Here is a 15788-nt window from a genome sequence, read left to right as displayed (position 1 = left end):
GAAAAAAAAAATAATAATGCAAAAGCATATTTTGAGCTAAATGTCTAGATTGATCAGATTAAACTTAAAACCATTTAACCCTTAAACTGGGTCAACCCGTAACCACTTAGATATATATTTTAACGCATCTGTAGTCCCTCAGAAAGTTTCATGTAATTAAAGACCTTTCTTACTAGATTCTAGTTTTAAAGGCATCATTTCCAACCATTAGATACTGATGAACAGCAAACAGCATAAAATCCGAACAGACTGCGAATTACTTGAAGGTTGTTCTGGTTTTATGCTGTTTGAACGAAGATAGTTTCACTTTGCTTCTGAGTGGGAAAGGGTTAATCAGGCATACCACTTGAAGGGACCTTTTAACAGATTTCAGCATGTTTTGAAGTTTGTCATAAAAGCTTTAAATTTGATACATGTAAACATTGGAACTAAATTGCACCAGTAAAAAACAAGAATAAAAAAAAGAAAGTATACCTCAACTGGGCTGAAACCACTGACTCTTGATGTAATAAAAGGCACCGCATAACGAGTGCCAACGCTTGGCTGCGGGTGCAGTTTTTAATAAATGAAAGCTTGTCAGATTTTTTTTTTTTTTTAGGGGTCACAGTGACCTTGACCATTTACCTAGTAACCCAAAAATGGGTGTGGCGTGTAGAACTCATCAAGGTGCATTTACATATGAAGCACTTTGATTTTAGAGCCAATGTTCAAAAGGTTGAAAAAATATTAAGGTTTTAGCACGGCGCGGACGGCGGAAGACACGACGAGCTGGCTATGAAAATAACTCAGGTTTTCTCCGAAAACATCCGAGCTAAAAATCTAGTGCTTAAACCACTAGGCCATCCATGCTCATACAAGGAGAAGTGTATTTTAAAAATAATATGAGCATTCCTCGTAATGTCACAAAGTATATTGATAACAACAGAACTCTTCTTATTATTAAATCACTTTGCTACTGTAAAACTTGATAATTGAAAGGTTTTTGAATTGTCAAAAAAGTATATAATTTATATTATAGAGCATGTGAAATGTTCAGTATTACTGTCTCCTCAAAAATATAACTACAACCAAAATTTGCAAATCTGAAACAATTTTTTTCAATTTTGTCAATTTATCACAACGTGTAAAGGTCCCGTTACAACAATTATCAAACTGAAGGTTTAAATGTGTATGGACAATTTTTGCTATCAATGATTGTCCATAACATGTAGATGAAGGGGGAAAAATAACACATATCATCAGATTTGAGACATAACTTTACTATAACATGAAATAAATTAATAAACATATATGCTTATAATAACATCTCCATTTGAATCATGGCCTATCTTTATTAATGACATTTAAAGCTATTGTTAATTGTTTGCAAAAGAAGCCTGAACAGTCTATTTATTAGATACCGTTTTCTGTAATGAGACCGTGACAACTTGCAGAATTTTCTGCAGCTACAAAGCTGCATATGAAAACACTTTTCCATACACTCTTGATTAATAAAACATTCTGGCATTTTGTTCAGAACAGTTTGTTAAATGTTCACATGACACATATACTGTCTGATTAAAAAAAAGTGAAACAGCGGAAAAAGAAGAGTAATATGACGTAAGAAAATGCAACTCAATATGTCATTATTAAAAAAAAGTGAAACAGCGGAAAAAGAAGAGTAATATGACGTAAGAAAATGCAACTCAATATGTCATTATTACATATAAAACCTTCAACATGTCCAGAACATTATATTTATAAGTAAATTTATTATGTTACATCATTGTGTCCTGTTATATAAAATTACAAAGTTGAAGGAAAAAAACTACACAGCTCCAGACTTATTTTATTCCAGCCAGACTTAAGTTTTCATCCAAATGAAAAACATAGTCATTTTTGCTATTTATAATTATTTCATTCACTAATAGTCACAGTTATTCAGTCGGTAATTGCTCCTCTCCCTTATCATCTTCTGTCTGAGTCACCTCCCCTGATTCCTCAGCTGGTTTTGGCGTATCAGTTGCCTCTCCTGCTGATGCTGATGCCTCACCATCTGTGGCAGTTTTCTCCCCTTCATCTGAAGTTGTTTCCTTCTTTTCCTCTACAATAGTTTCCAGTCTTTGTTCTGCCCCTAAAAGTACATCAAACTTTAATATTATTGTTTATCTGCGTGTGCATATATGTATAATAAGGCTGCATTATGTGTTGACCTGGAGTGTGCCCCCACACGCTTGCCTTATAAACATTTTCAACTGGCAAAAGTAAGGACGAATTTTAATAAAAGCAGCATTTTCCAGATTTTTATTCTTACTGAAATAATTTGTTAATTTTTTAGTGGTCTTGCACTGCGGGGGTTAACTGTAGTGCCCAAAGAAAACCACATGTTTCTGGTTGGGTGACCATCAACCCAACTCACATGTGCTAGGAGTGGCAAGTGCTGGGATAACTGGGCTATATGCATGTGCATATACTAGCGTCATCCCAGATTAGCCTGTGAAGTCCACACAGGCTAATCAGGGATGACACTTTCTGCCTAAACTGGATTTTCGCTAAGAAGAGACTTCTTTTGAAAAAAAACTATCATAGAAGCCGCACATTAACTCATTAACTGTGAAGGATCTTGAACATAATGGGCAAATAAGTTCATCTTTTTGTAAAGGACTTTGAGGCCATAGGGCCAGCAGTTTATGGTTATAGGGTCTTTATGAAGCCTTATTTGTTATACGTTTCTGAAATTCTTTTAGAAATAGATATTTAATTGGTTAAACAAAGTTAAAAAAAAAAAAAGTAACCAGTAATACCATTTTGATTTCTGTTTAGTATTGATGCAGATAAGAGAAGACCAAGTTTTGTTGATCAGTGTTTGTTGTACAATGCACCATAGCACATTTTGAGCTATGCTAGGCCTCTAGTACTATATAAGCAGACAATCAATTGTTTCGAAAAAAGTCAAATATTTCCTTTTAATTTGCTTGATTTAAGAATGGTAGAATTTTGGAATGTTAAATGCACAAATTTTATCAAGATTCCAAGAAATAATGATATTTTATACTGTTCTTATTGTTGATTTTACATTCTATAAATTTGTTGTTGCATATGTAAACAAAGTGAGTGCGCGCATACTAGTATCGGGTTAAACACTATAAAATAGTGTATTTTCGTGACTGACCAAAAAGGTGGCTATTGAAAAACAGTAGTGGGGAATTCATGCATGTTATATCATATTCATGTCCATCAGTCACTGAGTATGGTCAATGAAAGTGAAATTTCATATAAAAATGCTCTATTACTTACTTCAGTCTCTAAATACAGATAAAAAGTCACAAGAATGCAGGATTTAGGTTTCACTTTCAAAATTGCCTAGGGAAATTTCGCACCCCCCTCTTTTCAAAACCCTGCCTATGGGCCTGTTAACAGATATACTTATGCAAGCAAACGTTATTAATCTTAAATTTTTATTATATAACAGTAAACTAATACAAATTGTTACAAAAATTATGAACTCAGCTAGTTTGATAAAAAAATATGAAATTGCTGTAAAACCAGAGTTAAGTTGTATGCAATTAAGTTTATCTTACTATCCTTTTACTATGTATAATCATTTTTGTGTTTTGAATTTCCAATAGATTTTAGGTAGATATATTTATTGGGACACATCATTTCAATTTAAAAAGTTAATGAGGGACGACACTTTTCCCCTAGATTGGATTTTTGTTTAGAAAAGACTTAAAATGAACAATTCAATAAAAGCAGACATTGTTGTCCCTGATGTGCAGTTCCCACAGGCTACGCATATGCATTAAGCCCAGTTTTCCCAGAATGAGGTTCAAATTGTGACACACTGTTTTACCTTCTGTCTTGTCAGCTGTCTGCAAAGCGCTGTTGTTTGCATCTGCTGGCTCAGGGGTTGGTGGCTTCGGCCGAGGGTAGATCACCTCAATCTCCGACTCAATGTCCTGAGCAAAAAGATTTACAATCATAGCTTACATAATTCGCCCTCTGGGTGCAAAAAAGTACCATGTGACATTGAAATTCGAAGGCACATGGGACCTTTTTGTACCAATGGGGCAATATGAAGCATAAAATCGCAATTCATAAAAACAATGTGCATATAATGTGTTTTAAGTACAAGAACATACATGCTGTTTGCACATAGCCATTTCACTTCCCTTCTGAGTGGGAAAGGGTTAAAGGGACCTTTTCGCGTTTTGGTAAATTGACAAACGAGGATTGCTTATTTAAAGTATAAAATACACCAGTTTCTATTGGAGCACGGATGGCCAAGTGGTTTAAGTGCTTGATTTTTACTTCGAGGATCAGTATTTCGAGCCCTGTTGAGGACTGCGGACTGCACAGGCTAATCTGGGATGGCACTTTACGCACATGCATTAAATCCGCTTTAAACAGAGCACACCCCATACATTCTTTTTAACATCATCATAGTCCTCAATATAGTCATGTCCAATAAAACCTGAAAATCACTATACATATATGTTTAAAATATGCTGTAAAGAATACCTTAACAGCTTCTAGGAGTTTGGCATTGACCTCTGCAAAAAGTTCAATGTCTTGTACCACGTTCCAATTTCCCTTGGGGTGAAAGGTCACAGGAAATGAGAACACAAGGTCCTGAGGAACCCCATACCAGCCCTCCGAACAAACACCTGCAGAGCCAAGATACATATATAAACTTTTTACTGTCGGTCAAGGTTGGGTGACACATATAATATCCACTACCCCATATAGGACTTGAGAGCACTTCAATAAGCCTTGATTATCCTTTTGATGCAATCAAGTTTAAAGGTTTAAAAAACTAAAGTTTGCCAGTGTTTATTCCCACTATTTTGGGAATGGAGCCAGGTCCCTTTGGCTTGGGAAAAATCATGTTTTTTTAAAAATTATATTGGAAAATAAAATGTGTATGTTTTTTTTTTTGGCTTACAAAAGCTTTAAAATTGAGAATAAAAGTGATTTCAACATTACAATTACTAAAGGCTCAATTTAAATAGCTTGATGGGAGATCAAGCAAATATTAAGACTTATTAAAAATTTTTTTTTTTTTTAAAACCTTCGAAAGGGGAGTTTTAGGTTCCGTTTGGTTAAAATATATATACTTTTTTCATTTGGGAATTCAATAAGTCTTTCTACAGGCCCCAAATTTGAACGAATAAAACACTCACACTGTTTGCTCATTTTGAAAATTCATACATACATTCTTATGAAATTAAAATTAAATTTTGAAAAGCCATTGCGCTCTGTAAGTACACCAAGTCTCATATTAAAGACCTTACCATAAGTTTAATCAGCCACTAAATTCTGTGGATTCAAAATTTGGCAATTTCGTATCAGTATGTTCATACAATAATTTGAGACTGTCAAAAAAACAAGTAAGTAAATAACATAACAAACATTAATGTGACTTGTCTTTCTTGTGTTTATGATCTACAATTCCATACCCAGGGAAAACATCTGTCCAGAAGGTGACCCTTGGCACCAGTGTTTCAGAGTTGAGTTGACAGCAGTCGCTATGGACAAAGTGGCCGTGTGATTCAGGGCTTCCTCCGTACGGGATTTTTTTGTCTTCACAAGATCAAGGAACTCTGTCTCCAGCCATTTCTTGTCGTACACCATCTCTAGAGATGAAAGCGAGAAAGAATCAGGGCCAACAATTGCTCCATCGTAGCCGTGAACGCGGCATCGGGAGAGGTCAATGAAGTGTCCACCATTTGGGTTTCCCCACACGATCATGTCCACCACTCCGGATGTGTTCACTTTAAGGCGTTCTCCAATCACAGATTTAGCATGATTTTCAACCAGTCTCGACAAAGCTACAATATTTTGTCGTGGAATTGTTGGTGCAATTCTAATCATCATGTATGCATTGAAATTAACAGGTCCAAATCCAGCAATCAGCACTTTAACAGATGGATCTGCAACGGCAGCAATAGTTTTAGCATAGTTGATAAATAAAACACAGTTTTCTTTAATCCATTCTTCTTTGCTTTTTTCTCCCTTTTGAATGTCGTCCAGCAGGACAATATAACTGCAGCCTCTGAAGGCAGATTCCACCTCATTCTCCACTACGACTCCCCTCAGCAGGCCTCGTGCCAGGTCTTCAGCCTCCATTTTCACACCGTTCAAATATTCCTCCTTCTCTGGTGTATCCAGGAGATGAATGATCAGCTCGGTATCGCCACCAAAGATGTCGCCCCTGCACAGTGAGTCTATCATATTGTAACAGATATTGGACGAGGCATTGGTTATACATACATGCACTGGCTGACTCTGAGCTTTGAACGCAGCAGTTATCTGGTCAATTTCAGATTTGCATTTCTCATTTTCTGCTGCAATTTTTTGCATGTTGTCACTCATAAGGCTCGACTCAATGCCATAGTAGCCCTGGGCGTATTCCTGGAACTCATTTGCGCCCCCAATGAGTACCCCCTTGCCCCCTCGGTCTATTAGCTCTCGCCATATCAGAGGGGACTTTTCGTGCCTCCAACCTCTTGTCTGACACGTTTGCACCAACCAAGACTGGAAAATATAAATTGCTGAATTAACGGTATGTTATTAGGCACTTAAAAATAACTTTTTTCAATGTTTGAGTATTGTGAGTCACAAACAAAAATAATTGTTTGAAATGTTTTTGAAACTATTTTTTTGCAATACTGCACATAAAAGACGCACTTGTCAGTATTGTTATTTTTATTGTTTGTTAATTTATTACTAGAGGTGAACATTATTGATACATTACTGTTTATTTAAGCCAATATACACTTAGGCCTAGTACCAGGTATTAAGTCCAAAAACATTGATCACAATTAAATTCCTTTTCTTAAAGTGTTAAAAACACAAACTAAATATTGTTTTGTCAAAATTTGGGAATGTCTAAATGTATTGTCCAAATTCATCAAGAAAATAAATATAGGCCTTGCTTGAGGGTAAATGCATGAGCGTGAAGTGTTGTCCCTGATTAGCTTGTGACGTTCACATACGCTAATCAGGGACAATTAATATTATATTACTTTATGTTAATTAAATACATAACTGTCTTGAGAACCATTACCTGCCATTCATCTTGAGTCTTGACTATTTTGTGTAGTTTGAAGTCTGGCAGATTGATGGCTAGTTTATCTCCTAGTAGTTCTGCTCTGGCATAGTACGGACAGTCTGCTTGACCTGAAGAAATAACCATCTTGTGCAGTGCATGGTTAGCTAGGGAAAAATCTATTATTGTGTTTTTTCCCCATTTTGGAAACGGGGCCAGGTCAGTTCGGATTGGGAACATTTACTGCGTTTTGTCTAAAATTGGGAAATACATTTTTTGTTTCAGTATTATGTTTACTAAGGTTGAACTTATATAGCTGATGGGGAAAAAAATGGGATCTAAAAATATATTTTTTTTTTTGGAGCCTTCAATTTGTAAATGTACGCATAACTGATTCACAATTGTTTGCATCTTCAGTGCCTTTGATCCATACTCATTAAGAAGTATGTAGCCAATTTCGGTGTAAAATGAAAACAGCCAAACAAATTACTGGCAATGGTTATCAATCGCGCTTTTATAAAATTCAGACTTTTAAAAATGGGGATTATGTATCAAATACTGAGTCTAAGTGCATAGTTGCCAGATGCTGATTATAGCAACGTTTCATCAATGGTTGAGTTTAATGACACAAACCTGGTTCATTAAGAGGAAAGTTATCCTATAGAACCTGAGGCTCAGAGTCCCGAATAAGACTGTTGATACCATCTTCAGGTAAAAGTAGTTTTAAGTTTAAGAAACTCATTGTTTGTTGTTAATAGAAACAGGAATTTTCAGAAAATCACTCATCACTTTGATGTAAATATTTTACGTATTATTTGTACATGTTTTTTAAAAGTTTTCAGCAAAAGTATTAATTTTCCGAATTTGGATGAAAACGCAGCTTATTTTCCCAATTCGACCCTACCCGTAACATTCCCAAAGAGGTGAAGAAAAATGCTGACCGTGAGATAACTGTGTTGCAGTATAATTCCAAGGAATTTCTTAGTCTATCGTAAGTGTCACAGTTTGACATTTTTTATTTGTCCGTTTTTACCTATATTGAAATTGCATGCGCCATTCCATAGTTAAAGTGCACGCGAACGTATAATTGTCATCGCGCATGCGCCAACTTTTCCGTTCGGCCTCGTTTGTCTTTGTCAAGGTGATCTGTTATTGTGTCGTCTGCTGTTGTTGGGTGAATCGAAACACTTCGGATTTATACATTTAACAATGTATATCTACGAAGTCGGCCGAGGCTATCCAACTGCAGCACGTGCTTTCGTGTGAGCACTGTTTACCGTATCCGTCCAATTGTTCTTTATGTTTTATGTTTGAATGAAAGAAAGATTGAGAGAAAGGTTCCTATTGGGTTGTTCCTTCACCCTTTTCTTCCTTTCCCGCCAAATTCCTTCGTCCCTCACAACCCTTCAGAACTTTCACAAGTTAAGAGGTTTAGAAATCTGTAACTCTTTATATTAAATAATTATAAAGGAGATTTATTATTATTAAATAAACGGACACTGTGGTAAGCTATTATATATTATTCTTTATACTTTATATTATTAATGTATATGTATTGTTTTCCGCAGCGCGTCCCATTAAGTTTTATTGTGATATTGTTATGGGTAATCTTTGTATTGTGTGTTTATGTTAGATTGTTTTTATATATTTCTAACTAGATGATATATCTTTATAGGCCCGTTTTATACGGATAAATCTAAGTAAGAACCTACGACAGGACTTAGTTGATCATATATAACACCCCTGTGACATAAGAAATATATGATTTTAATATGCACTTGTAATCCCCCATTCAATATTTGCAAAAAACCCATTAAATTTAAAGTTTTTTTTTCACTAATTGTCACCTGTTCATGAGAGGTGCAGGAGAAAAAAAGAGCAAAAAAGAAGGGAACTCTGCTATTTCACTAGCTGTTCATCCAGTCTTGGCAAAATTGCCCGTCCGCCGGTCCTTACAGGCAGATTTCCATTTGGTCCGGCAGGTTTAACAAGAATGTCGGTCCTGGTGACCAGCAAAATGTGTCGCAAAATCGGCAACTGCGTGCTAACAAAAAAGATCTTGATAGCTTTGACATATTTTTCGAGAAGATTTTTAAAGGACATTAAAATATGAATTTCTTCAGGAAGCATGGCTTTAAAAAGGTTGTTTATTATATATTAACAATGTTCTAGTGGTATCTATATAACATGCACTCATCATAGGTCTCCAAAAATGTTATAATTTTACATTGTACATGTTAGTGTCCTTTAACCGCAATTTTATGTTCGATACTTCTTCTTACTTTTGTTTACATTGTTATAAAGCCTACATGTAAATGGATATCATTGGTCATTTAAATATAGTTTGACCAATTAGATGTCCTGTTACATATTTAGTTGGATGATCATCATCCAATATGTTGTTTTTACATCTGGAAATTGAAGAAGATTGTTCAGACTATCAGGATGAATTGATTAACACCAAAAAACTGTTATCTTATTAGGATAAAGCACTGGCAGTAGCTTGTTGAGCTAAAATAAAAGGTTTGTACATGTAGCCTTCTTTCCTATCTATTTGTTCAGCCCTATCTATTCGTAAACAATTTTCCCGCGAAATTTGCCGCAATCCGAACAGTCGCGCGTGCCCGGTTTCTTTACAAGTTTTGACAGGAGATATTTTGCTCCCCAGATATGTGAAAAATGCGAACTAAAAACATAAGTAATCTATTCAATTTAACTATTTTTCAAAATATAAACCAACCTTTCGCCCAAAAAAGTCATCCTTTTAATGAAATATGCATATAATTCACATTTTTTCTCCGTGTTTACATTTGTCTTTCCGTCTTCAAGGCTGTTTGGATTGCCCGGATCAAATGACCTAATTTTATCAAGTCACACAGACGCTTTAGCTTAAAAATTGAGGCCCACAATGGGGTTACTGCGATGTCTGTAGTCAATTAATTTTCAATTAACGTTAAGGCGTTTATCTTTTTGCAAATTCTACAATTGTTGAGCCCGATAATTCCTAATCATTTCTTTCATTCAAAAGCCCACTCCATCCAGATATCATGGCAAGTATAGAAACTATACAAAAGATAAAATTTTCAAGGCTTACTATGATGTAAAGAAACATAGATCGTCTCTGCGCAAGGCGGCGAGGGAATATGGTGTCCTCTATCAGACATTAAGTACAGAGTCTCTGGCAAGGTTGATCCTGAAGATTTTGCGAGGGAAACCGTACTTGAGACAGAATAGGAACTGGGGCTGGTAGAACATGCGGAACAATGTGCAAGATTGGGATACGGGTATTCAAATATGAAAATGAAAAAAATTGCCGGCGAACTGGCGTTCAAGCTTGGAAGAAGGAAAAGAGACAAACCCCTAAGTAACTGCTGGCTTTATGGTTTCTTGGGACGTTGGAGAGAAAGGCTTTCAACACTAAAGCCATCTGCTCTGGATTCCAACAAAGCGAAAAATACAACCCCAGAGGCCGTTCAGGCATACTTTCACAATCTTACGAATACCATTGACACCCTACATCTTGAAAACAGGCCAGACCTAATATTTAATATGGACGAATTCTGGCATAAGTCCAGAGCACAGACCGCCAAATATTATTGCCCCTTCCAATGAAAAACCACATTCAGTAACGTCCCCACGATCAGCAACAACGACCCTCATAGCATGTGCCAACGCAGCTGGAAGCAACATACCTACCTACTTTGTTTTTAAAGGTGAGGTATAAAAACGAATATCGAATATCTATGCCATTAACCATAGTTTATACAATTTTACGTCAGACAATTTTTAATTACGAACATGACTTTATAAGTAAAAAAACACTGTAAAAGAAAGAGAAACGCAATATGTATCTCATTTAAAACGATAAATTGATAGTGACCAAATGATAATACGTCTTTTTCGATCAATACTACCCATATGTTTCGGACTTAAATCTAAATAATATGTTATAATTTAACAGGTAAAAGATTCAACGAAGACTTAATGAAAGGTGCATCTGCTGGGGCCAGTTATGTTTTGTCCAATTCCGGGTGGTCAACAACCACAGTTTTTCAGGATTACCTAAAAATCCATTTTCTAAAACATGTAAAACGGGACCACGAGAACCAACCCGTCCTACTTATACTTGATGGACATACAACTCATACATCATCAGAGTTGATCCAATGGGCGCTTTCCAACAACATACACATATTTGTATTGCCGGCGCACACTTCACATGTTTTACAACCTCTTGATGTTGCAGTGTTCGGGCCATTCAAGCGGTATTATTATAGCGAATGTGCTGCGTACATGAAAACCAACATGGGTAAAATCGTAACTAAGTACGATATAGCTGCCATCGCCTATCAAGCGTATCTTAAGGCTATGAGTCCGTGGAACATTGTGTCTGCTGTTAAGAAAACAGGCATAATTATACCCACTTGACAAGACAGCAATTTCACAGAACCAATTATACCCGTGTGAATCATTTAGAGATGAGACATCACTTCAAAAGATAAATGCACTTTGTTCAGAAAAAGAGGCAATCGATGCTTATCTACAAAAAAAGTCAGAAGCAGAAAAAAATAAAACAACTGTGCAAACAAATAAGAATAAATGTAACTGCATGAATAAGAAACAAAAACTTTCTAAACAAAACCCTGGTGGTAAGGAAATCACGAGCGAGCAGTACATTGAAGAAATAGACTTGTATTCCTCCAAAAAGGATAACGTGACCCCAGCGTTTCCGCAGCTCACAAAAAGTCCACAGCCCTCTACAAGTGGGTTAAATGTCATTCACATAAATGAAATTCACATAAATGACATTCACATAAATGACAGCGACAACGAAACAGCAACCTTTTCGTAAGTAAATAAGTTGTGTTACCGAAGTTATCGACATGTTTTTGTTGTTTAAACTTATAGATAAGATATTGCTTGAACTTTGTGTAATAGTTTCATTCATTCATATCAACATGTAAGGCGCATGTGCGCGTTCAACCTCTTAGATGGACGAATAGACAGGAAAACAGGCTACTTAGTTGTGTTTTTGTTTTTTTCGGTCCAGCTTAATTTTCTCCTGACCGACACATTTTTAAAATGCCTGTCCAGATGACCGTTTTTTTTCTTATTTCGCCAAGCCTGTTCATCTTTCTCAGTACAGCGTTTTTTCTTCTTATAAAGTACCCATAAACGGTACTTTCCCGATGGAGGAAAACTACGAAATTCCCGATTGCAGCTGAAAAATTCCCAAAAAAAGAGAAAAATTTCATCAATTTCCAAAAGTGCATTATCTGCAAGTAACAAATAAAATAAGAACTAACTGATAGAAACAGTTCAAACCGAAATGCATGTATTTAAACTAGTATTTTAGTAATGAATTTATACCTAGCAACTGAAAAAAACAATTCCCAATCTGAAGATTTCACAAGGCAAATTTACCCAAAGTTTTTTATTCAACCTGGTACCTTGCTAATAAAACTTCAGCGTACAGTTTATATAGTATTGACCAGTCAAAAATCATAAAAAGCGACATTTAACGTTATGGTAGCCAGACCTACCTGTTAGTGTTACCTATTTTCAGCAGTCTTCATATTAATTATGTTATTCAAACGCCCCATTAATTATGCAGACATACTAAACAAGTGATATTTACAAACCAAAACTCGATTGTTTATGTCTGGTTCATTAAATGTACGCCATTTCCTGATGAAAATAATGTGATAAAGGCCGAAAGTTACCAGCAATAACAAACTTCGCCATCTTGGCTTTCTCGTTGCTATGGTCACATGGAACAAGGTGACTGGTTTATTAAATGCGAACGCTTGATTTTATTGAAATCAAGCATTTGAGACATAGACGGGTTTTCAAAACAACAAAATGGAAGCAAGTGAAAAACGTGGAACACCACCTAATGTTGCCTTATCGCAAACAAATCGGAAAAAGTTTAACCAAAAGGTTATGAAGATCAAAAGAAAAGTACGTTATTTGCAAATTACACACGAAATCCAAAATTTAAAATGTCGAATTGCTGTAATTATTGATTTGTCATATGTTTTCGCCATGCGATTGTTTTGCCACATCGCAGTTCAAAATCTATGTACATGTTTGAGATCGACTGAACAATTATAACAGGGCTTTCAATAGACGCAGAATCAGTGCTCACGCAGCTGCCAGACATTGTCGCCAATGGCGATTATTTTATCCAACTGGCTAATATTTCTTAAAATTGTCTAGAAAAAATGGTGATTTATTATCCGCATACATCAAAAAATAATTGCCTCTAAAAGTTGGCCGGCGAGTGCGAAATGCCTGTAAATTGGGCCATCTTGCAGGAAAAATCGACAACGAGATTACTGTGTACACACTCGACCCTGTGTGTTGTCATCCACGCGTTAATAACTTCTGCGACATCGTGGCCTAGAGCGTTTTTCTCAGTGTCCGACTGCAGTGATATATTTCGGAAAAAAACGTCTTTAATATCCCCGTGCTTTACAATTATAGGTATGCTATAGTCTGGTTGAGTCGTGGGTAATTTTCATAAAGTTTTTACATCACAAATATTTTATAAATATATGACCATTAGTGTTTTTCCCAGGAGGGCAAAGGGGCATGGTGCATTACTTTCAAAAAGGGCATTTTAGCGCGCAGTTTAGGCAAAAAAGGGCAAAAACGTTCCCTGAATACCTGAATTACGGGGAAACATGTAATCGCATCAGAAGCAGTTGTGGAAAAAATAACATATAAACAAGCACATTTAATGGTAATAGATGTAGTTAACTTACTATGATTTATATTAATATATTTACCTTGCAATGTACATTAAAGTTCCATGCTGTTTCAATAAACTGTACAGCACGACAAACATAATAAAGCAATATATGCATATGAATCTGATTATACATAGATCCACTAACATATAAATGAAACCATGTTTGTCTTATCCCATTTTCTAACAATAATCTCGACAGATGTTTAAAATAACATTGCGAGTAAATTGATCGCTAACAATATGCAAACACTTGTTTCCGTCAGGGGTTCCACTGGCCCAAAAAAAGTTGTCGCCACTTTTTCGCGGCGTGAATACTGTCGGTTATTCCACCTTATTAATAAGAACAATCATTTTAAGAAACCTTACTACATTAATGTCATTGACTATATTATCACTTTAAAAAGTATGTTATTTCATAAAAAAAACAATAAGTACCTTCATAAGTCATACCTTCATAAGTCTTAATAAGCTTTATTTGTATATAAATAACATTTTTTTCAACTTGATAAACAACACAGATAACCAAAATAATATAATAATGTTAACATCAATGTATTAAACTGTATGCTGCATAAATGTTTCGAAATTAATTAATTAAACATAAAATCACACCAATGTTCATCATTTGAAAGGGAATCAGAAAATAAAGCATCTCACTTCAAATGGTTTAACAGTTATATTTGGTCATTTGGGCATGATATACATCAGCTTCTGTTGTTAAAAAGTTTTCTGTTAGTGGTGGATGATTTCCAGGTTCAATTAAATGACTGTTGATCACGCCTTTTTCCTGACAGAAAGGCCCAGATAATTGCCACAATCCATTCTAGTTGCCTGAAATGACATAAAACATATTTTTACAAACTATCAACATCAAACCAACACATAAATGTCCCTATCTTTAAATGTCCGAATTTAACATATCCGAAATATAGTACATCGAGTGAATGTTTTATATTTAATTCAGAAATTGTTGTTATCTTAATCAATTTATATCCTTCCCAGAACATTACAATAATGAATCTATTAAACAGAAATGCTCACAAATACCTGTTGAAACAAGTTTTTATTTGTTGATGTGGAGAAATTAAATGCTTTTGCAAGCCCCATGGTTTTGATTTTAACAAAGAAATAGCGGCCCTAATAATCATTATAATTATTGATCGTCATGACAGTTTGTCCCCGTGTTACTTAACTTATTGCTCAATATCATAAAGGAGCCGTTAATCCGATAATAACCCCCATAAAACTTGACAATAGCAGTAAAAACACCGTTTGTAACACTTACACGCTTCGGTGATTATCCCCACGCTTTTTGAAAAAAAGGTGGGGATATTGTGGTTATCTCCGCCGTCCGTCCGTCTGTCCGTCCGTCCGTCCGTCCTGGCCACTATCTCCTCCTACACTAAAAGCACTAGAACCTTGAAACTTACACACATGGTAGCTATGAGCATATGTGCGACCCTGCACTATTTGGAATTTTGATCTGACCCCTGGGTCAAAAGTTATAGCGGTTGGGGTGGGGCCGCGTCAGAAATTATCACTCATTTTTTAGGTTATTTTACATTTACTTCTTTATTTCTACACCGATTCACTTCAAATTGATACTGGACCTCTCTTATGACAATACGGTCAATCTCAACCATGCATGGCCCCATTCCCAACCCTGGGGCGCCCCGCCCACATAGGCCACACCCACCAAAAATTTCCATTTACTATAATTTTTTCATTTCTACACGGATTCACTTCAAATTGATACTGAACTTTTGTTATGACATTAGGGTCAATCTCAACTATGCATGGCCCCAATCCCAACCCTGGGGCGCCCGCCCACATAGGCCACACCCACCAAAAAATTCCATTTACTTTAACTTTTTTATTTCTACACGGATTCACTTCAAATTGATACTGAACTTCCCTTATGACATTAGGGTCAATCTCAACTATGCATGGCCCCATAACCAACCCTGGGGCCCCGCCCACATAGACCACACCCACCCAAAATTG

General features: G+C 35.9%; 2 protein-coding genes across 2 annotated transcripts in view; one reads left to right on the top strand and one right to left on the bottom strand.

The window, feature by feature from the left end:
• Positions 1 to 1238: 1238 nt before the first annotated feature.
• Positions 1239 to 12879, bottom strand: LOC127860943 (putative malate dehydrogenase 1B). The gene is made up of 6 exons (XM_052399263.1): positions 12754 to 12879; positions 7049 to 7161; positions 5439 to 6516; positions 4501 to 4646; positions 3833 to 3938; positions 1239 to 2113 (listed from the first exon to the last, which is right to left on the bottom strand). Exons 1-6 carry the CDS (start codon positions 12773 to 12775, stop codon positions 1917 to 1919), a joined length of 1662 nt encoding a protein of 553 aa, XP_052255223.1. The 5' UTR covers positions 12776 to 12879; the 3' UTR covers positions 1239 to 1916.
• The window catches only part of LOC127860944 (MKI67 FHA domain-interacting nucleolar phosphoprotein-like), a 23820-nt gene continuing 20885 nt past the window's right edge, over positions 12854 to 15788 (top strand). The window contains exon 1 of the mRNA XM_052399264.1: positions 12854 to 12991. Coding sequence (XP_052255224.1) covers positions 12893 to 12991 — 99 coding nt within the window. The 5' untranslated portion in view covers positions 12854 to 12892. The remainder of the gene's footprint in view (positions 12992 to 15788) is intronic.

The sequence above is a fragment of the Dreissena polymorpha genome, chromosome 15, assembly GCF_020536995.1.
Source record: "Dreissena polymorpha isolate Duluth1 chromosome 15, UMN_Dpol_1.0, whole genome shotgun sequence".
Classification (NCBI taxonomy): domain Eukaryota; kingdom Metazoa; phylum Mollusca; class Bivalvia; order Myida; family Dreissenidae; genus Dreissena; species Dreissena polymorpha.
Note: the sequence above shows the minus strand (reverse complement) of the source record. Positions and strands in the feature narration are given on the sequence as shown.

Bases quoted from the DNA above. Each gene is read 5' to 3' on its own strand.
- LOC127860943 (XM_052399263.1), bottom strand. From the start codon at position 12,775: ATGGCGAAGTTTGTTATTGCTG. The intron at 7,162-12,753 runs GTAACTTTCGGC...TTATTTCTTCAG, and splicing joins GGCGAAGTTTGTTATTGCTG to GTCAAGCAGACTGTCCGTAC. The intron at 6,517-7,048 runs GTAATGGTTCTC...TATATTTTCCAG, and splicing joins AGACTCAAGATGAATGGCAG to TCTTGGTTGGTGCAAACGTG.